Raw genomic sequence first — 23,069 nt, forward strand, 5'->3', positions numbered from 1 at the left:
GACTACGTGTTTTTACTGAATTATTTTGTAATTTTAATATTGTTTTTAATTGCTCCGACGTATGCGCGCTGCCTTGGGGATTCTGATCGGGTGGAAAAGCGCCATGAAGGCGTTCTAAATAAATAAAATAAACACAGGATCCGGCTATTATGACACTGAACTGTCTGCAAATTAATCTACTGAGGACAGCATCGACATTCGATTATTTAGTTCCAATTACAGCCTTCGTCCATTAATGTGTTCAACAAAATTATCACAAGCAGCAGGACTCAATTGTTCAGGTCTCCGGTCCGCAGCCACGTTTTAGCTGCTTGAACCCCCTCCCAGACACACACACACGCATTTACAGACAAGACCAGCGAACGAAGGTGCGCAGTATTCAGAATCCCACCGCCTATCCCATAGCGGAAGTCTCCGGGTCCAGCTCCGTCCTAATAATCGGCTTTGAATGGGTAGTCTTTGTGATTGATGCACCTGCAAGAACGGCACAGAGAGAAGGGTTTGATTAAAGGGTTGTCCCCCCCACCTCCATTGCCTATGCAGGCTGAAAACTGGAGAAGCAGACGTCATGCCAATTCAGCATGCAGGTGGCCCTTTCTTACATGCTCAGGGTAATGCTGATCGCCACTTTGGGGTCAGGAAGCAATTTTCCTCCAGGCCAGATTGGAGGGTTTTTATCCCCATCTTTTGGGTGTGGAGTAGCAGTCACTGGGTGTGTGTGTGTGGGGGGGGGAAGAGGTAGTTGTGAATTTCCTGCACTGTGCAGGGGGTTGGGACTAGATGACCCTGGTGGTCCCTTCCAACTCTATGAGTCCATGAATGCCTTCGATCTCAACACGGCGTGTGTGGGGTGGGAGCACGCCAAGTCTGACAACCAGGTTCTTGCTCATCACAAAAATAAACTTCAGCTTATTTGTGACATTTCAACTGCATCTTTCAGCAGGCTCTCATCCCATCCAAGGTATTGATGAAGCCCTGTATTAAACCAGCTCCAATGGATGGGTAACGGTCATAGCAGAAGAAAACAATATGGAATTCTAAACTTACGGGGCCATTATACAGTCTCTCCAGTTCTTGTTCAAGCCAAAGAGGGTGTCCATCTCCTCTTTAGTCAATTCAAAGTCAAACACCTGAAAGGAAAGGAAGCAAGTGAGTGAAGGCTTCCACTGAAGAGACACAGGAAGAATTGGTTTTTAGACCCTGCTTTTTCTCTGCCTTTAAGGAGTCTCAAAGCCTTCCCTTCCCCTACCCACAACAGCCACCTTGTGAGGCAGGTGGGGCTAAGAGAGTTCAAAGATAACTGTGACTAGCCCAAGGTCATCCAGCGTGGTGTAGTGGTTAAGAGCGGTAGACTCTGATCTGGAGAACCGGGGTTGATTCCCCACTCCTCCACATGAGCAGCAGAGGCTAATCTGGTGAATTGGGTTGGTTTCCCCACTCGTACGCATGAAGCCATCTGGGTGACCCTGGGCAAGCCACAGCTCTCTCAGCGCTCTCTCAGCCTCACCTACCTTACAGGGTGTCTGTTGTGGGGAGGGGAAGGGAAAGAGATAGTAAGCCAGTCTGCTTCTCCTTTAAAAGGTAGAGAAAGTCGGCATATAAAAACCAACTCTTCTTCTTCATGTGGAGTGGGGAAATCAACCCAGTTTACCAGATAAGAGTCCGCCGCTTTTAACCACTACACCAAGCTGGAGGTTAGAAGGAAGGCCACTGCTTTTAGAACTCGATTCATAAGAATAAATGCCCTCAACAGCCACCTGCAGATCCCTGCTGGAAACAAGTGACTCTGGGAAACTGATGCGTTCTGTCTAAATGAGTGTGCGTTCCTCCACCTCCGATGCAGCCAGAAATATGTTTGTGTGGGATGTAGCACACGATAGTAGTCTTACGCATAAGAACAGAGGTGGACTGGATGGAGGGCAGCAGCAGCCCTCTGTGTTCTCAGCCAGGGCAGAGACGGGTCTTGGTAAAGGAATGGGGCAATCTTAGGTGGCAAGTATCAAGAAGAATGGCCAACCAGGTGCATTTGCCACTCAGGCGCCTCCCCTGGGACCAACAGACTATTCGGCCAAGCAGTAAATCCACAGAGAGCCAGCGTGACGTAGTTGTTAAGAGAGGGGGACTCTAATCTGGAGAACCAGGTTCGATTCCCCACTTCTCCACATGAAGCCTGCTGGGTGACCTTGGGCCAGTCACAGTTCTCTCCGAACTCTCTCAGTCCCAACTACCTCACAAGGTGCCTGTTTTGGGGAGGGGAAAGGAAGGTGATTGTAAGCTGCCTTGAGACGCCTTAAATGTAGAGAAAAGCAGGGTATAAAAACCAACTCTTCTTCTTCTTCTAACATGCAAGAGGGAAAATCGTATGGAAGAAACCACCCTCACAACACACACACACACACACACAGATCTACCTTGAAATTCTCCTCCAGTCGGTGTGGTTTGTCTGATTTGGGAATGACAGCCACATTCCTCTGGATGTGAAACCTGATCAGAACCTGGAAAAGAGACAAATGAAGCTGCCTTAACACCGAATCGGACCCTTTTGGGCCATCAAAGTCAGTACTGTCTACTCAGACCAGCAGCGGCTCTCCAGGGTCTCAGGCAGAGGTCTTTCATGTCACCTACTTGCCTAGTTCCCTTAACTGGAGATGCCGGGGATTGAACCTGGGACCTTCTGCATGCCAAGCAGACGCTCTACCATTGAGCCATAATATTAATAATCTTTTATTTTTATTCTGCCCTCCCTTGGCAATCCCATGCTCAGGGCAGCTCACGTCCTTTCCTCTCTTTGCTCCGATAACCCATAGGTCCTGAGTAGTTATTTCTTAAAGGAAAATATGATGGGGAGATATTTGGCCACGGCCAGCATTATATTTGGATCTCCATCCATCAGCAAAAAAAGGAACTATTTTGTCTCTTGTTATGGGGGCAAGAATTCTCGCCAATATGGGGGCGATCCATTTATCTCGGTGGTGTTTAAAGAGGGGGGCCTTCCATCCTCTTATAAGATATTGTGTCAATTTTCTTTGAACTGCATGGGCAAAGTCTGTCAGAGTATGGTAGATTTCCATATCCAGCGTGGTGTAGTGGTTAAGAGTGGTGGTTTGGAATGGTGGACTCTGATCTGGAGAACCGGGTTTGATTCCCCACTCCTCCACATGAGCGGTGGAGGCTAATCTGGGGAACTGGACTTGTTTCCCCGCTCCTCCACACGAAGCCAGCTGGGTGACTTTGGGCTAGACACTCTCTCTCAGCCCCACCTACCTCACATTAGGTGTTGTTGTGGGGAGGGGAAGGGAAGGTGATTGTAAGTCTCCCTTAAGTGGTAGAGAAAGTCGACATATAAAAACCAGCTCTTCTTCTTAATACAGCTGAGGGGGCAGCTCACATTATAGTTAAAATACAATGCCATAAAGAAACATAGTATATATAATAAAAATACGTCTTAATTATGACACGCTAAAATTTATTCTCAGAGCCATTTCCTACACAGGCAGCATATTTCACAAATCAAGCTAGAGAGGTTTTCCTTTATGGCTAGACCGCATTTACTTGCTTTGTTTTCATGAAATGTTGTCAAACAGTGTCTCTCATTTGCAAAGGCTTCTCAACTCTGCCTAGGACATATGTAGGTGGCTTTGATATTGCTTATTTACCTTTTCTTGCCTTAGCTGCTCCTGCTTCTCACTGTCACGTTTCTTCTTTGCCCTCCCTGTCCTTGCCCTCTTTTACCTTCACTGCTGTCTAATCTGATTGGCTGCGGTGGGAAACCCAAATGATTCTGTCAACTCCATTACGTTGCGACAAACTCATGGATGTCTAGAAACAATATAATCTTTTTAAAAAACTTTTTGAATTAAATTTATTATTAATACAAAAACAAATGCTAACTAGTAGGCAATTGTCATCTGTCTGGTTTTGTACAAACGATTGGGGTATAAAATCATGTAGGTTTTCAACAGCCAACCAAATCACAGAGCAGTGAGGGCAAATGAGGGCGAGGGCAAACGAGGACACAGAAGAGGAATGAGAAGCAGTAGCCTGTGGTACAAAAGGGAGCTGGACAGCACTGAACCAATATAAATCCCCATTTCACCACCAAAATTTATATGTTATTTTATGATATTTTATGTTATTTTAACGTTTTGTATGGTGGAGTGTGGTGGCCTTTGGCCGCAGACAATAAACTTTATCACTATCACAAAAATTTATGATCAGCTACCTTGAATCTACTATGCCGAATCAGACCCCACCACACACACGATCACCATTCGCACGTTCTTAATGCGTCCCAGTAGAAGTGCTGGTGCTCAGTTTTTCCCACAGAGCAATTTGCTCGAAACACGCAGCACCATCCCACCTCCTGGTCTCTCCCCCCACTTGCCCACACCTGCCCCAGTTGTCACCTGAGCTACGGTCTTGTTGTGTCTCTCAGCGATCTCTTTAACCTTGGGGTCCTCCAGAAGGATCGGGTCCCCTGGCTTGAGACTACAAAATAAAGCAAAGGTATTGAGGAGTCTTCTGCTTAACGGCCAAATTACTGGAGTTGTTTGTAACGTGCTGGGTCCAGGCAGTCAGGCAGCCCCTGCTCCGAACATCCTTTTAAAACTCCATGGGGGCTTGATTTGGCTTGGGACCACAGGCCTTTTGCCTTCCCCCCTCCTGAACCATTTTCCTTAGGTGAAACCACCCTGGGGGGATTATTTGCCCCACTTTGGATCTGTGCATGCAGTATTTCATCTCATGTCTCTTGGTCCTACATTACTGGCAGAAAATAGCGAAGCCTTGAAACAACTACTGGTGAAAGTTAAAGGAGAAAGTGCCAAAGACCAACTACAGCTGAACATCAAGAAGGCAAAAGAAACAACTGCTGGAGAATTACTCAACTTTAAGGTTGACAATGAGGACACTGAAATTGTTCCAAGATTTTCTATTCCTTGGCAACCAAAAGGGAGACTGCAGCCAGGAAGTCAGGGGGAGATTGAGACTGGGAAGGGCAGCCATGAAGGAGCTAGAAAAGATTCATCAGTGTAAGGATGTGTCACTTGGCCACAAAGATCAAGTAAATTCAACCCATCGTATTCCCTATAAACTATGTGTGGGTGTGAAAGCTGGACAATGAAGAAAGCTGATAGGAGGAAACTGGATTCCTTTGAAATGTGGTGTTGTAGGAGAGTGTTACAGATACCGTGGACTGCCGGGGGGTGGGAATAAGTGGGTTATAGATCAAATCAGGCCTGAACTGACCTTAGAAGCTAAAATGACTAAACTGAGGCTATCGTATTTTGGTCACATTATGAGAAGACAGGAGTCGTGGGAAAAGACAGTCATGCTAGGAAAAGTGCAAGGCAGCAGGAAAAGATGAAGACCCAACATGACTCTATAAAGGAAGCCACAGCCCTCAGTTTGTAAGACCAGAGGAAGACTGTTAATGATTGGATGTTTTGGAAGACACAGATTCATAGGGTCGCCCTGAGACAGAAGCGACTTGACGGCACTTAACACACACACAACTTGATCCTAATTGAAAAGCTGTTCTCTTCACTCTCCAGCATCTAGCAGTCTTCCACATACAGATGCCTTACTCTTTAGCAGCGTGATTAGCCCAAGCTGGTAAGAACTTGGGAGCTATGCACCATCTGTGCTTGGATGGGAGACCGCCAAGGAAGACAGGGGCTGTTACATGGAGGAAAGCGATGGCAAACCACCTCCTAATGACTCTTGACTTGAATGCCCCACAGTTGGGGTCACCATGGGTCAGCTGTGACTTGACGGCATGATCTCCTTCTTCTCGCTCTAATTCTAAAGATTGGCTAGAAAATGTTATCTGAACTTCTCTCCCCACCCCAGTGCCCTCTACAAGATGTAACACTACAACTTATGACTCCCCACGTAATTGAGGATGTGCGCTGTGGAGAGGTCACAGATACACAATCAACAGGGAATCTGAATCCACTTTGGCTGGGCATGTGGTATTTGCATCGGAGTATGACAAAAGGGTGAAATCTTCAGGATTAGGAGGGTAGACTGCAAACTTGAGTACATTTCCTTTGAGGGCCTGTAGCCTTCGGCTTAGAATCATAGAATCATAGAGTTGGAAGGGACCATCAGGGTCATCTAGTCCAACCCCCTGCACAATGCAGGAAATTCACAACTACCTCCCCGCCCACACCCCCAGTGACCCCTACTCCATGCCCAGAAGATGGCCAAGATGCCCTCCCTCTCATGATCTGCTTAAGGTCATAGAATCCTCATTGCTGACAGATGGCCATCTAGCCTCTGCTTAAAAACCTCCAGGGAAGGAGAGCTCACCACCTCCCGAGGAAGCTTGTTCCACTGAGGAACTGCTCTACCTGTTAGAAAATTCTTCCTAATGTCTAGATGGAAACTCTTCTGATTTAATTTTAACCCATTGGTTCTGGTCCGAACTTCTGTGGCAACAGAAAACTACTCGGCACCCTCCTCTATATGACAGCCCTTCAAGTACTTGAAGAAGGTTATCGTATCCCCTCTCAGTCTTTTCATTTTCAGGCCAAAAATACCCAGCTCCTTCAACCTTTCCTCATAGGACTTGGTCTCCAGACCCCTCACCATCCGATCACAACTCTTAGAAAGATTATGAGCTGAGAATTCTCCAAAGCTCTACTTTTGAAACAATTCACAGGTTCCTAACAATCCTTGCTTTACCATGCGAGAAAAAGTTATCATTCATTCCAACTTTTGATAATACAATGTAATCTTTTGGGCCGCGAGTCCTGTTTTTTCTCTTATTTGAGGAACCAGTAATTGACCAAACACCTATTTGAATCTTTCTATCTTTTACTGATGGGCGGGATGCACGGTAGGTGGGGGGAAGGACGTTTCCCGTAGACAACACGCAAAACGGGGGCGGGAGGGCGAGGAGAGGCAGGCGAAAATAATGTGGCGACCCCCCAGAAAACACCCCAAGGGGGTCGCGACCCACAGGTTGGGAACCACTGTCTAAAGGACCTTTGGGTTGATATTTCTCAAAGTGCAGCTCCCGCTGCTGCATGCACGGCAAACCAATTATGAAACCATGTAGGTGATCATGATATCTGAAGGAGCTGCAGGATTTGTTCTTTCAAGCAAAAAAAAAAAAAAAGTCAAAAATAGCACTGGGTGTTTGAAGAATTCAGTCAACTCTGAGATAAGGTTGAGAAATGGGGATTGTAGTTTCGCCAAGCATTTTCTGGAATCCCCCCCCCCCTGTTCCCCTCAAAATATTTAGAATCAGGATTGGCCACAACAGAGGGGAGCAAAAGATTTTTTTGAGACCTGCTAATTTGGGTCCAGCCAACAATATTTTCAGGGTATAAACTTTCAAATATCTGACAAAGGGAGCTTTGGCTCTCGAAAGCTCACACCCTGAAAATACTGTCCCCTGTGCAAGCACCGGGTCATTCCTGACCCATGGGGTGATGTCACATCTCAACGTTTACTAGGCAGACTTTGTTTACAGGGTGGTTTGCCAGTGTCTTCCCCAGTCATCTTCCCTTTACCCCCAGCAAGCTGGGCGCTCATTTTACTGACCTTGGCAGGATGGAAGGGTGAGTCAACCTTAAGCTGGCTACCTGAAACCAACTTCCGTTGGGATCGAACTCAGGTTGTGAGCAGAGCTTTTGACTGCAGTACTGCAGCTTACTTCTCTGTGCCCCAGGATTCCTTTCTGAAGTACTACTGGACTCGAATCTAGCTCTTCTACTGGAGATTCAATATTTGCCATCCCTATATGAACTGATCACACATCATACATTCACAGGCACAGATGCAAAAAGAATTCGTTCAAAAGAGAACCGAATCAGTCTTACGTATGAGCTCCGAAAGGCCGGTAGGCAGTCACAGAGATCCCTTTGGACTGGCAATAGGGGATCAGCTTCTCTTGGGTAAGATACGGGTGGCACTCGATCTACAAGACCAAGAAAGAAGATGAAGAGTTGGCTTTTATATGCCGACTTTCTCTACCATTTAAGGGAGAATCGAACCGGCTTACAATCACCTTCCCTTCCCCTCCCCACAACAGACACCCTGTGAGGTAGGTGGGGCTGAGAGAGCTCTAACAGAGCTGTAACTTGCCCAAGGTCACCCAGCTGGCTTCATGTGTAGGAGTGGGGAAACCAATCCAGTTCACCAGATTAGCCTCCGCCGCTCATATGGAGTGGGGAATCAAACCCGGTTCTCCAGATTAGAGCCCACCGCTCCAAACCACCATTCTTAACCACTACACCATGTTGGCCCCCAGCTTCTAGATTTCTCTAGATTACCCAAAGCACTTCTTTTTAGGGAAAGTGACAATTTCCAATTCCTCCCCCCTCCCCAATTAGTTAGAAATTGTAGCAGCCCTTTGGGGTGAAGAAGGTAAGCACAAACTCCTTAAACAGATGTCTAAAAACTATCCTGCCATAGAAGCGGTGATGGTATTAACGAGGACCAGTGGAAGACCCAGGCCAATGGGATCATTCAAGTTGCTCCCCAGGAAGGTCTGGTGCAGGCTTCCACTCAGGGAACCAGATCATGGGTGGGCTTCCTAGAGGCACCTGGTTGGCCAGGTTGGCACCTGTGTGAACAGACTGCTGGACTTGATGGACCTTGATCTGATCCAGCCTGGCTTTTCTTATGTTCTAAGCAATGCCTAAGCAATCAGAAGAAATCAGAAGGAGATTGAGACTGGGAAGGGCAGCCATGAAGGAGCTAGAAAAAATTCTGAAGTGTAAGGATGTGTCACTGGCAACCAAGATCAGCTTAATTCATGCCATCACATTCCCTATTACTAAGTATGGGTGTGAGAGCTGGACAATGAAGAAAGCTGACGAAAGAAAATATTCATTTGAAATTTGGTGTTGGAGGAGAGTGATATGGATACCCTGGACCGCCAAAAAAACAAATCAGTGGGTTTTAGATCAAATCAAGCCTGAACTGACCCTAGAAGCTAAAATGACTAAACTGAGGCTGTCGTACTTTGGACACATTATGAGAAGACAAGAGTCACTGGAAAAGACAGTCATGCTAGGAAAAGCTGAGGGCAGAAGGAAAAGAGGAAGACCCAACAAGAGATGGATTTACTCTACAAAGGAAGCCACGACCCTCAATTTGCAAGATCTGAGCAAGGTTTCTAAGGATAGGACACTTTGGAGGACATTGATTCATAGGATCGCCATGAGTTGGAAACGACTTGATGGCACTTAACACACACAAGCAATGCCTGAGAGTCCCCTGGGTGAAACCTTCTGGGGAATTCCTCTAGGAAGTTCTGCCCATCCCAAAGCGAAGTGGCAGAGCCCAGGTCGATAACAGGGATACCAGCCCAATAGGAGGTCTAACCAAGAAGTTTCAGACACCAACCGCTCCAGCAGCCTTTTCCGGTTTCAGGGGCTGTGAGGAGAACGGGGGAAATCTTCCATTTGCGGGCAGAATTAGGCTGAGAAGGAGCCGCTGCTAGTAACCGCAACCAAGAGAGGCACAACAAAGCACCATATTACCTGGTGATTCACAGGCTTGTACTTTAAGTCGGGCTTCCCCAACAGCCTTTCGATTTGATCGTGGTTGAAGTTGGAGATTCCAATGGCTTTTGTCAGCCCACAATCCACCAGCTCTTCCATGGCCTAATAGGGAAGAAATCCAAGCTAGAGGTCTCTAGTAGGAGTGGGTGGGTTTCCCTCAGCTCTGCTCACTTATTATTTGGTGGTTCCGTTACAAGCCGCAGTCGGCTTTGATTCTCTTCCGGGAAGAGAGGAGGGTGTGGGGAAGTCCGTGGCAGATTTTACCCACGCACAAAAATTTATTTCTTTGAGGGTTATTAATATATTTTTTAAAAATTAAACAGATGGCCTTGTAGAATGAAAAATTGTGTCTTTTTTTTGTTGGTTCCTGAGAGAAGCACAACAGAATGACTATTTTTCTGTGCAACACACACACACACACAAAAACACTCCCTGCCAAAAAACAAAAAACAAAATTAATACCAGGGATTTGACTGAATTTTTGGAACAGATCACACTGGATCCCCAACAATCAATTCAACTACTGTAAGCCACTTCCATCAGCAGACTGGAGCTTCCCTGCCCCCCACCGTCCACACTGCAACCAACTGATCTCCCCAAAATGCTGCTAATGGGGGACAGGGGACTACTAGGACAGCACAACTTAAATCTCCTTATACTGGGGATGAGATCATTACTACTGCGACAGGGTTGCTAATAAATCTACAATGGTGCTTACTTCCAAGTAAACAGTTTCAGGACTGAAGTGCAAGCCTACAATCCTAAACACACTTGCTCCTATTGAACTAGGTGGTGTTTCATCCTCAGTATGGATAGGCTGAGGGTTCAAAGAAATGCACTGTCCCCCACATCTCTAACTTCTGCACCAAGCCATGAGCCAAAATTCAGAACCAGATATAAAAAAAAAATCAAGTCACGTCAAACCTACCTCCCAAGTGTCCAGGAAGTCTGTGTTACTGGGGATGATCATGCCCTTCTCGTCCTTGGGAGAGGGATCCTCTCCAGCCTGTCCGGGGAAAGAACAATCATTGCAGCTCTCCTGGGGAGTTGGCAGTTGCCGCTGCAAAAAGGAACCACGCTGGAGAACCAGTGTGGTACAGTGGACAAAGCACTGGATTGGGATTACAACTGCAAACTGTACACTCAGGATTGGTAAACTCCTGTTACAAGGAAAACATGGGAGAGACCGTCCCATGCCTTATGTGTAAGACAAACAGGAGTATAGGGGAAGAAAACTTGTTAAAAACTTTGTTAGGCTGTGTACTCTTTTTTTAAAAAATGATTTTTAATTTTATCTTAATAAAGGGATACAGAAGGAAAACAGGAAAGGGAAAAATGGAAATATCTGTCATGACCACTGGGTCATTCCTGACTCATGGGGCGACGTCACATCTCAATGTTTCCTAGGCAGACTGTGTATACGGGGTGGTTTGGCAGTGCCTTCCCCAGTCATCTTCCCTTTAACCCCAGCAAGCTGAGTACTCATTTTACCGACCTCGGAAGGATGGAGGGCTGAGTCAACCTTGAGCCGGCTACCTGAAACCAACTTCCGTTGGGATCGAACTCAGGTTGTGAGCAGAGCTTTTGACTGAAGTACTGCAGCTTAACACTCTGCGCCACGGGGCAGTTACAATGCAGACCCAGCAATCAACATGACTTTGCATTTATATTGTTGGGCAGGATATACGATTAACATAATCAGTAAGCAATCATCACTATAGCTATTTAGTATCGCCTCACACCACATAATCTAAATGTAAAGCTGAAACTACAACGTTATACCACTAGGTACTAAGTATTAATCATGAGCCTCAACATAGTTATAGAACAATTCCCATTTCTCATGACGTTGCTCAAAGGCTGTGTACTCTTTTGTAGGATCCTTGCTGTTGGGGCACAGCCCATTCCTGAGGGGTGTGTGTGTGGAATATGCAGTGGCCGTGGACAGCACAGCCGCGCCGCTCCTGCGAGGTTTCCCGGCCAGAATAAAGGTAAACAAACACCATTTAAAAATAAAAAATAAATAAATTGCCCCATAGCCTTTAGCGAGGCTACGCCAGCCAAACAGCTGCAGGGCAGTGAAACCCAATCCTGTTCCTGATATCAAGTGGCCTTGAATCGCACGGGACAGCACGTGGGGTAGAACTGAAGCACACGAATACCTTGAATCCCATGGGAAAGTGCATGAGGTAAAGGTCCAGATAGTCTAGCTTCAGGAGAGCCACTGAGGTCTGGCACGCTTTCTTCACCCGGGATCTCTCGTGGTCATTGCACCACAGCTACCAAGAAAAAAAACCCCATAAACAGCATTCCACTTTCTGACTACACATATCAAAGAGAGGTGCTTCAAGCACACCAGGAGCGGACCCGTGCTCCTTCTTACAGCTGGCACAGTACCCCACCAAAACCTGACCCTCAACCCAGGTTAAGAAGAAGAGTTGGTTTTTATAAGCCAACTTTCTCTACCACTTAAGGGAGACTCAAAGCGGCTTACAATCACCTTCCCTTCCCCTCCCCACAACAGACACCCTGTGAGGTAGGTGAGGCTGAGAGTGACTAGCCCAAGGTCAACAAGCTGGCTTCGTGTGTGGGAGTGGGGAAACCAACACAGTTCACCAGACTAGCCTCCGCCGCTCATGTGGAGGAGTGGGGAATCAAACCCGGTTCTCCAGATCAGAGTCCACCGCTCTTAACCACTACGCCACACTGGCTCCCGTGAACAGCTCTTGCCATGAAAACCCTATGGGAAAACACCTGGAGAAAATGGCCACTTTGGCAATTGGACTCTATGGCATCGAAGTCCCTCCCCTCCCCAAACCCTGCCCTCCTCAGGCTCTGCCCCAAAAACCTCCCACCGGTGGCAAAGAGGGACCTGGCAACCCTATGAACAAGACTGTTAATGGTAGGACATTTTGGAGGATACTGATTCATAAGGTCACCATGAGTCGGAAGCGACTTGATGGCACTTAATACACACACACACACACACACAAGTCTATTGAAGTGAACGGCCTTGGAAGGGTGTAACTCTGTTTAGGATTGCACTGTAACTATGGTGGACCCAAGGTCACCCAGATGGCTTTGTGTGTAGGAGTGGGAAAACAAATCCAGTTCACCAGATAAGCCTCCACCGCTCATGTGGAGGAGTGGGGAATCAAACCTGGTTCTCCAGATCAGACTCCACCGCTCCAAACCACCGCTCTTAACCACTACACCACGCTGGCTCTCTTAAATTCCTTGGCTGTAAAGGCTGTAAAGGAGGTAATGCCAAGTGATGCCTGGTCTGTGCCAACCTGTTCCAGGGTCCTAGCTAATGTTTCCTCCAACAACAGCATTACCTTGCTGACAATGAACAAGTCCTCCCGCTTCACGACTCCCTCCTTGATTTTCTGCTGGATGGCATTCCCGATTTCATCCTCGTTCTTATAAAAGCGGGCACAGTCGATGTGCCGGTATCCAAGGTCTATGGCACATTTCACGGCCTCTCCGACTTTATCAGGAGGCGCCTGGGACACAGAACAGCGCAGAAGTCAGTTTGCAAGTGGGAAGGCAGAGCATACATATTTTAAGTAAAAGAAATGCCCCAAATTCTTTTTAAATTTTAAACGAATTGTTTATTGAGATTTTCAAGTCTTACCAAACACAACAAATCAATCAACACAAGCCAAAAAAGTACGTCTAAAATTTTGCAAAGTCCTAATTTCAGTGATTGGGAGGGAACTCGGCATGGTGTCGCCCAATCTTGTCAGACCTCAGAAATTGAGCAGGGTCATTACTGGGATGGGAGGCCACCAAGCAGGGCTCTGTAGAGAAGGAGGAGGAGAGGAGGAAGAGGGGAGAAGGAGAAGAGTTGGTTTTTATATGCCGACTTTCTCTACTGTTTAAGGAAGAATCAAACCGGCTTACAATCACTTTCCCTTCCCCTCCCCAGAAGACACCCTGTGAGGTAGGTGGGGCTGAGAGAGCTGCGACTAGCCCAAGGTCACCAGCTGGCTTCATGTGTAGGAGTGGGGAAACAAATCCAGTTCACCTGATTAGCCTCCGTCACTCATGGGGAGGAACAGGGAATCAAACCTGGTTCCCCAGATTAGAGTCCACCACTCCAAACCACCGCTCTTAACCACTACCCCACACTGACTCTCCAGGAAGGCAAAGGCAAACCACCTCTGCTTCTCACTTGCCTTGAAAGCCCTGGCTGAGGCTGCCTTAAGTTAGTTGCAACTTGACGGTACTTGCATATGTTATTTCAATGATTAAGAAATGAGTAACCCACACTTGAGGATTTCATTGGGGGCTCACATGTTACACCATTACAATCTGAAGGGGGGGATGCAGGGTCAGACTGAAACTGGCAACCAAAATTCCAGATTTAGAAAAAAAAATAAGACATCAGTAACCCTTTCAGCCTTAAAAAGTGTGGTTAGTGGTCATGGTGCTGTGGAAGCCCTTTTCAAAACTCAAACTGCTGCTTAACCAAACACAGGTGGGAACACATGAAGCTGCCTTCTACTGAATCAGACCCCTGGTCCATCAAAGTCAGTATTGTCTACTCAGACTGGCAGCGACTCTCCAGGGTCTCAGGCAGGGGTCTTTCACACCATCTACTTGCCTGGTCCCTTTAACTGGAGATGCCGGGGATTGAACCTGGGGCCTTCTGCATGCCAAGCAGATGCTCTACCACTGAGCCACAGCCCCTCCCCAAAATAGGTTTAAAACAGGGGTGCCCAGCAGCATCAAGGCACCCGCCACACCTTTTCTGGTGCTTGCCAAGTGCTTTTAAAAAGTGGGTGGGGCCAGGCAGGGTTTTCACCCAGCAAGGGTTCTGATTGGCTGTTGGAGATTTGCTTGTCTGTGCAGATTTTTTAAAAAGTGTTTCAACAGAAGTTGCCACCACAGTACAAGTAGGGTTGCCAGGTATCTCTTCGCCACCGGCGGGAGGTTTTTGGGGCAGAGCCTGGAGAGGGTGGGGTTTGGGGAGGGGAGGGACTTCAACGCCATAGAGTCCAATGGCCAAAGCAGCCATTTCCTCTATTGGCTGGAGATCGGTTGTAATAACAGGAGATCTCCAGCTAGTCCCTGGAGGTTGGCAACCCTAAGTACAAGGATCTTCACTGTGTGACTGAGAGCCCACGAAACGTGTAATGAAGCTATTAATGTGATTTTTATCTGTGATGAAAGGGCTGGAGTAACTTTATCGGTCTATTCAGCGTTCTCCTGAGAAGACAAGAAATGGAGTTTGAACTACGGAGCCAGAGAGATCAGAAATCAACTTCTGCATATCTCTCTGCCACCCCGACTTTAAATTCCTAAGCAGCTAAGAAAGTTGAAAGCGTTGGACTTTCCGCCTGCCAGGTGACTCAAGACGAGAGGTCTCCCAGCCACCCAGCCCCACTTTAAATTCCTAACCAGCTAAGAAAGTTGAAAGTGTTGGACTTTCCGCCGGCCAGGCGACTCAAGACGAGAGGTCTCCCAGCCACACAAACCGACAGTCCGAGAAGACAAGGAAACCAGGAAAAGGCAGTTTGATCTCTCCTCCGGCCATTGCACACATTCATTTTTATTTAACCCGCAAACCGGGAATCGTAAAGCATAAATGCGGCCAGCGCGTGTTTGCCAATAAGTCAACCATGCAACTAGTGCCACTCTGTTGCTCTAAAAGTGTATCACGATGCAAGGCCGATATCTTTATAACCCACTGGTTGGGGATGCTGCAAAGATTCCAAATGCTGTTGGTGCAACTTTGCCCCCATAATGAAACCGGCGTATGCTGCTTGCGCCTGTGTTTTGGACAATATAAAAGAAAAAGAAGAAATAAATTTGAAAAAGAAAAGACAATCCCCTTTAGCGGCAGGGCTGGCTTCACGGGGAAGAAAACGTCAGGCTCGATGGAAGCTAGCCGCAGATTCGAGCGTCACAGCTGACCCCAAACACCACCCGGGTCCTGCAGCGCGCATTATGTAAGCAACTAAAATCAAGGACACCTCGGGCTCAAGGCGACGCGAATGGAAGGGGGTTTCTTTTTGCAAAGAAATAAGCCCGAAGGTGGCGGGGTGGCCGCAGAGCTCCGTGGGGAATCTGCAAAAAGCAAACGGGGGGCATTGCAAAAGCGCCGGGGGGAGCTCGAAGAGCCCGTGGTCGGGGGCAGGCGCCCGGGAGGGGTGGCCTTGGGTCCTCTAGATGCACATCCCCCCCCCCATCCAAATCCTCCAAACGCAATACGAGTTTGCACAGTTCGGAGAATCCGGTTTGCGTGCAGAGAGCGGCCAACCCCAGGCGCAACCCTCCCAGGCATCCAGGGCCGAAGGAGGCGGTTTGCAGTGCGCTTCCCCGTCCCCCCCCGCCGGGGCCGAGTACCTGCCAAGTGCCCAGCCCGAAGAGGGGCATTTGCGCCCGGCTGCTCAGCTTCACGGAGGCGGCCATCGCTCCGGCGGGGCTCCGTGCCAACCTGGCTCCTCCCCAGCCAAGGGCAAGCAGGCGGGCAAGGGGGCGGGACGGGCTGCTCTGGGACAGCACCCCAGAGAGCTCCCGGTCACAATTGGCTTCCAGGCTGCCAGGGAAGGAATTCCTGCCTAGCAACAAGCCTGCTCTGTGCGCTGGGTCACTGGCCTAAGAGTCCTGGAGGGTCAGAGGGAACGAGAAATGATGATGGGAGAAACGGGACGCAACTGCAACTGCCCTGAGTCGCCTTTCTGTCCGTAATACAATCAGAGATGCATCACTTGTTGATGTATCGTCATGACTTGAATTTGGATCAATCTCTCTTCCCTAGCATAATCGGGACTCAGGCCATTTATTCATGGAAGGTTTTGCATTGGATTTGCCACTCTTTAGATGCACATTTCCCCCATCCATATTCTCAAAACTCAACAATAAGCCGCCATGCAGAGTTTTGAGAATCCAGATGGGGGAAATGTGCATCTAGAGAGTGACAAACCCAATGCAAAACCTTCCATGAATAAATGGCCTGGATTTCTGCCCATTAGGGCCTCTGAGTCAGCAGCTGCAAATAAACGGTTTTCTTGATCACGATCTTGGGTCTCCCTCTCCCCCGCGAACCCCTGTTTGACTGCAACAGCTCGCCCGGGACCAGCTCATTGGCCCACGCGCGGCGTTTGTGGTCTGCGCGCCCCTGGCTCGTGGCTTCCCGAGGCACGTGTGATGCCTTGCCTAGGCTGGTCAGGGCAGACCTGATGGTGCTATTTGGGGGTGTGTGTCAAGTGCCTTCAAGTCGCAGCCGACTGATGGCGAGTCAAAAATGGTCGTGTAATGCCCAGGTATAAGGGCTGGTTTAGAACACTGTGTATTCATACGCACACGCATGGAAGCTTTGGGGAAGTTGGCATCCAGGAGCCATGGACCAACAAATCATGCTCTCTGTGCCTGGTACGGCCTCTCGCCAGTAGAGAGCTCTGAATTACGTTCATCTTCAGGAATGTGGTTTCTGGTTACCGAGCTCACAAGATCAGGCACTCACTAAGTGACGTCTTCGGGCAATATCTATAGGTTATGCTAATTAGAGTGAAGTAGACACCTAACGTGTATTGGTGCTTTTGTGTATCAATCTGCTTGTCAGCAGCCATGGGCCTGCCCCATGTGAATGCATAAATGATACTGACTTTCCTTTGTTGCTCGGGTGAGTAACTCTGCATCTTATTTGTGGGTTATTTCACCCCCAGGTCTGTGTTTAGCTAAATAAAGAACTGTTGCTCTTTTTAACCTCCTCCTAGTTGTCTTCATTGGACTCTATAAGACAACATGGCCCTTCAGTTGGAAGACATCTTCACAGCTAAAGGGGCCAAACAAAGTGCAAACAGTATTGTTTATAACAGTTTCAAACTCTTACTACATCAGTGGGAATACGTAGAAAGTGTGAACAGTATTTTTTATAACGTTTCCAAACTCTTGATACATCGCTGGGAATACCTTGTGCGGTAATGGCCTAACAGGTGGTTTGCCAGTGCCTTCCTCCGCACAGCAACCCTGGTATTCCTTGGTGGTCTCCCATCCAAATACTAACCAGGGCTGACCCTCCTTAGCTTCTGAGATCTGACAAGATCGGGCTAGCCTGGGCCATCCAGGTCAGGGCATGGCACTATTTACACAGCCCAAATAATGCACTTTCAATCCACTTTCAATGCACTTTGAAGGTGGATTTTACTGTGTGAACTGGCAAAATCCACTTGCAAACGATCGTTAAGGTGCAGTGAAAGTGGATATTATTTGGGCTGTGTAAATATTTGTTTGTTCGACTTTTACACCATCCTTTCCCAACTTCCAAGAGCGGCTTACAGCGTTCCAACACAGTTACAATCCCAATAAATGGGGTTTTAATGAGAGCGGACAGGGAGAAGCTTTTCTCCCTCTCTCATAATACGGGAACGCGGGGTCATCTGCTGAAGCTGGAGGGTGAGAGATTCCAAACAGGTAAAAGGAAGTATTTCTTCACACAACCGCATAGTTAAATAGTGGAACTCCCTGCCCCAGGATGTGGTGATGACTGCCAACTTGTAAGGCTTGAAAAGGGGAGTGGACATGTTCATGGAGGAGAGGGCTATCCATGGCTACTAGTCCAAATTAGGGTTGCAAACTGCCAGGTGCTAGCTGGAGATCTGCTATTACAACTGATCTCCAGTCAACAGATCAGTTCACATGGAGATAATGGCCACTTTGGCCATTGGACTCTATGGCATTGAAGTCCCTCCCCAAACCCCACCCTCCTCAGGCTCTGCCCCAAAAACCTCCTGCCGGTAGCGAAGAGGGATCTGGCAACCCTAGTCAAAATGGATACTAGTCATGATGCATAACTAGTCTCTCCAAGATCAGAGGAGCATGCCTATTATATTAGGTGCTGTGGAGCACAGGCAGGATGGTGTTGCTGCACTTGTCTTGTTTTGTGGGCTTCCTTAGAAGCACCTGGTTGGCCACTGTGTGAACAGACTGCTGGACTTGATGGGCCTTGGTCTGATCCAGCATGGCTTTCCTTATGTTCTTATCGGAGGATGGGGCTATCCATGGCTACTAGTCAAAATGGATACTAGTCAGGATGGCATACCTATTCTCTCCAGGATCATAGGAGCATGTGGCGGGGAATTTATTGAAGGTTTCCAAGGAGAGTTGCCCAATGATGCACTCCAAACAAAACAGAGCCGTTAAAGTAATCCTTTATTAAAAGCTCGAGCTGAGAAGTTCACCTAGTCTAAGTTGCTTAAAGACAGGGAAGTTCTAATGAGCCCAATATGCATACAACTTTTAATAGTTTTAATGACATCACAGCGTTACTAAGGAAGAACTGTAAAAGAAGAATTATCCCATCCAATTAGACATAAGCAAGTATTGGCGCGTTCATGCAGCTTAGAAATTGTATCTAGCTTCTTGTAGCTTCAGGGAGGGTAACTCAAAATTCTACTCTGTACCATCTTATCAGTGCCCAAGGACAGAGGCCTTGTTTTCTTTGACAATAGTCCTTTTAGAATAGCAAAGCCGCCATAAAAACATGTCAGGACACAAAAGTTCATTTTCAGCCAGAGAAACCTAAAGATGGCTCGTCTCATGCCAAGTTAAAATTCACTCACATTTTTCTCCCTCTCTCTATAAACTAGAATGCGTGGTCATCTGCTGAAGCTGGAGGGTGAGAGATTCAAAACAGATCAAAGGAAGTATTTCTTCATACAAGGCATAGTTAGATTGTGGAACTCCCTGCCCCAGGATGTGGTGATGGCTGCCAACTTGGGAGGCTTGCATAGGGGAGTGGGCATGTTCATGGAGGATAGGGCTATCCATGGTTACTAGTAAAAATGGATACTATTCATGATGCATATCTTTTCTCTCCAGGATCAGAGGAGCACGCCTATTATGTTAGGTGCTGTGGAACACAGGCAGGATGGTGCTGCTGCAGTCCTCTTGTTTGGGGGCTTCCTAGAGGCACCTGGTTGGCCACTGTGTGAACAGACTGCTGGACTTGATGTACCTTGGTCTGATCAATAGCAGTAGAAAAAAAAGCAAGAGTCCAGTAGTACCTTAAAGATTAACAACATTTCTGGCAGGGTAAGAGCTTTCTGAGAAAGTGAGCTGTGGCTCACAAAAGCTCATACCCAGACAGAAATTTTGTTAATTCTTAAAACGATCACAAGTATTTTCTTTTATTTAACAGTCTTTGATCCTTGACACCTCAGGACTAGAAGGGTAGCTGCCTCGCGGGCTGGATAAGAGCTCTCAAAGGGCCGGATCTGTCCCTCGGGTCACATGTTTGACACCCCTGCTCTAACCACTTCCCCTTGTTTTTCCCATCACACCAATAGTTTTACTTTCTGCCATTACTGAGCCACAAGCAGGACGGCATAGATGTATTCTGCATAAATAAATAAATTGTGTATATTACTGCAAACATCTTCCAAGAAGAAGAAGAAGAGTTGGTTTTTATATGCCGACTTTCTCTACCACTTAAGGGAAAATTAAACTGGGTTACAATCACCTTACCTTCCCCTCCACACAACAGACACCCTGTGAGGTACGTGGGGCTGAGAGAGTGTGACTAGCCCAAGGTCACCCAGCTGGCTTCATGTGGAGGAGCGGGGAAACAAATCCAGTTCAGCAGATTAGCCTCCGCCGCTCATGTAGAGGAGTGGGGAATCAAACCCGGCTCTCCAGATCAGAGCCCACTGCTCCAAACCACCGCTCTTAACCACTACACCACGCTGGCTTCCTTTTTATAGCTGTGAGGCTTGTAAAAGGATGATTAGGGACAAGGCATATTGCAACTCATGCAGCCCTATCCTATGTGTTTTCCTTAGGATAAAACCCCCCTGGGCCCAGTGGTGTTTATTCCCAAGTATGTATGCTTAAGATTGCTGCCCAGGTGCTCTGCAGCAACCCTTTTCCAAACCATGTATTACGAAGAATGAAGGTGATTTGGGGACAAGCAATTACAAATTTTATTAAGTATATAGCACACGCAGTGAGAAACAGAAGCAGCATTAACACATTACGGATCTGTTTGTTTGCTTCCGCTAGCAGGGCTAAGTGAAGTCCAAAGATTTCCACATTCCTCAGCAGGATAACTCAGACTTTGTTACAAGCCACACTGAAAGGCACAACTGGTATTGACGGTTCAAATCCAACCAAGTTCCATCTCTGTCTTAAAGAGTGGCACGCAGTGCTGAAACCATAACCTGGGAAAGCCTGCCCAGAGTTAACTAGTTATTGCCACACACCTTCAAATGTGCCTTTGCAACCCTCAGGTCTAGAAACCTGGGGGCACTATTCACAAAATCTCCCCCCCTACATCACTGAGGTCACCTAAGATTCAGTAGAGGTGCTTTACCTGTCTACCTTGTGGCACCTCTAGAATGCAACCGGTCAGCTGCTTTTAAAACCAGAAACAAAATAAGAGGCTTGAGCTACTTTAAAAGGCTACTGTAGTTCCCAACCCTAAATATATAAAAGCTTAACATCTGCAACACATGATGTACTAGTATCTTAACCAAGCGAGACAGTCAGAAAGTTATATTATACCTGAGCTTTAGTGCTAGCCACTGGGAGATTTTATATTTGCAAGAGTTTAAATGAAAAGTATACAAGGAGGGGGATTGGTTAAGTCCCCCCTCCCACACACAAAGCTAACTGCAGGTAATTTTCTTCAGCAAACTGCCTGCAACATCAAAAATTTGGGAATTTCCATTCTGCAGATGTGAAGGGAACAACAAATTTAGTATTCCGCGTGGAAAGGATACTCCTTGTGTTCAGTACACCTGCAAAAGAGGAATATAAAGGTTTTTTTTTTAAAAGTGCTGAATTGTTCATCATTAATGAGGCAGAGCCATTTGTTAACATGCTGAGGTTTCCTTCACTCCCAATTAGGGTTGCCAACCTCCAGGTACTAGCTGGAGATCTCCCGCTATTAGAGCTGATCTCCAGGCGATAGAGATCAGTTCACCTGGAGAAAATGGCCTTTTTGGCAATTGGACTGTATGGCATAGAAGTCCCTCCCCAAACCCCACCCTCCTCAGGCTCTGCCCCAAAATTCTCTCGCCGGTGGCGAATAGGGACCCGGCAACCCTACTCCCAATAAAGCAGAGCTTCTGTTGGCATTTCTGGTGGCAGATCTAGCTCTCATAACACTGCTTTAAAGGGCTAGAAATATATTATGTTTTTTATTATTCATTATTTACTTATTCAGTAAGTTCCCAAGAGGAATAAATGGTTCCCTCCACCATCCCTGACCCCCCTCCCCCAATAACAACGACCATTTGGGGAATGAATTAAGATGAGAGATCCAAGCTCAGGCAATGTGCTTTGTGGCTGAGCAGAGATTTAGACCCAGGCTACATCCAGTGCTAAATACTAGCCTCATCTAGCTCTCTAGTTTTAACTATAGCCGTATCCATAATGGGGATGGCCTTGCAGTGAAATAAGGTTCAGAGTTTAGGATCGCGCTGTTATGAATGTAGGTCACTGTGTTATGAATCATTCACTAAATGGTGGGGCAGCCTGCAGGCCAAGGCTTGGCCTCTCTCTCCCTCTTGGAGTACGGCTGCCTAGTCCCTCTTTGCCGCCAGTGGGAGGTTTTTGGGGAGGAGCCTGAGGAGGGCGGGGTTTGGGGAGGGAGGGACTTCAATGCCATAGAGTCCAATGGCCAAAGCGGCCATTTTCCCCAGATGATCTCTATCAGCTGGAGATCAGTTGTAATAGCAGGAGATCTCCAGTTACTACCTAGAGGTTACAATAATGAGGAACACCTGTGCCAAAGTTAACGTAGTTGAAGAAAATGGTAGCAAGAGGGCTCAAGAGTATAACACCACACTGGGTAAAAAATGCAAAATAATGATGCAAACAATGAACATGCAAACTATACAAAAAATCATATAAGCACTTCTGAATGTGTAGACAATATTTATAGGCATAAAGTCAACAAGCATAATGATAAATGAAATGAAATGAAAAGCATTACATCATGCAGTAGAGCAAGCAAATCTATGGCACAAATTAGTGCTCTAGACTAAATACAATCCACAACGGGTACAGGAATATCCAGTCCAAAACATAAGGTCAAACATCAATAGTCCAGAAGTAAGAGATAAGAAAATCCAAGAAGTGCAGCCAAGGAACCAACATAAAAGGAGAACGCGTGGCTAGTCGTAAATCACGTTTCAAAGGCTTTCTTCAGCTCCAACGTTGTTAGCATTAATCAGCCCGTAGGCTAAAAGGAGGGTTCAAATGACCGTCAGCTGTGAAATAAATAACATCTTATATATGGCATGCTGAAAACATTATTGCAATATAAATTATATAAAAGGACATAACAGACACAACAAAAGGTTATAAGCTGTACCTAGGGAATGCGTCTATGTGGAATTCAAAAGCGCATGTATCCTCATGTGAGTGGTACTGCAAACAGGAAGTGGGGCGTTTTTATAGCAGTCTGATAGCAGAAGGTGCATATTTAAAGAGATGGTACACTTATAAGTAAGATGGTGCAGTTTTAGATAAAGCAGGACAAATCAAACTCATTATTGAGACCCAGGGGGGTAAGGGTCCGAAAGGCATAGATTAGAC

The 23,069-nt window shown here is 47.0% G+C and overlaps 1 protein-coding gene across 1 annotated transcript in view; it reads right to left on the bottom strand.

Moving 5' to 3' along the window:
- Positions 1-418: 418 nt before the first annotated feature.
- Positions 419-23,069, bottom strand: part of LOC130474905 (uncharacterized) — a 54,378-nt gene continuing 31,727 nt past the window's right edge. Inside the window, exons 12-21 of the mRNA XM_056846599.1 lie at positions 15,873-16,019; positions 12,857-13,024; positions 11,681-11,797; positions 10,447-10,524; positions 9,498-9,620; positions 7,830-7,927; positions 4,407-4,488; positions 2,412-2,495; positions 1,048-1,130; positions 419-474 (exon numbers count right to left, since the gene is read on the bottom strand). Of these exons, the coding sequence (XP_056702577.1) occupies positions 432-474; positions 1,048-1,130; positions 2,412-2,495; positions 4,407-4,488; positions 7,830-7,927; positions 9,498-9,620; positions 10,447-10,524; positions 11,681-11,797; positions 12,857-13,024; positions 15,873-16,019 (1,023 nt within the window). The 3' untranslated portion in view covers positions 419-431. The remainder of the gene's footprint in view (positions 475-1,047; positions 1,131-2,411; positions 2,496-4,406; positions 4,489-7,829; positions 7,928-9,497; positions 9,621-10,446; positions 10,525-11,680; positions 11,798-12,856; positions 13,025-15,872; positions 16,020-23,069) is intronic.

The sequence above is a fragment of the Euleptes europaea genome, chromosome 3 (assembly GCF_029931775.1).
Source record: "Euleptes europaea isolate rEulEur1 chromosome 3, rEulEur1.hap1, whole genome shotgun sequence".
NCBI classification, from domain to species: domain Eukaryota; kingdom Metazoa; phylum Chordata; class Lepidosauria; order Squamata; family Sphaerodactylidae; genus Euleptes; species Euleptes europaea.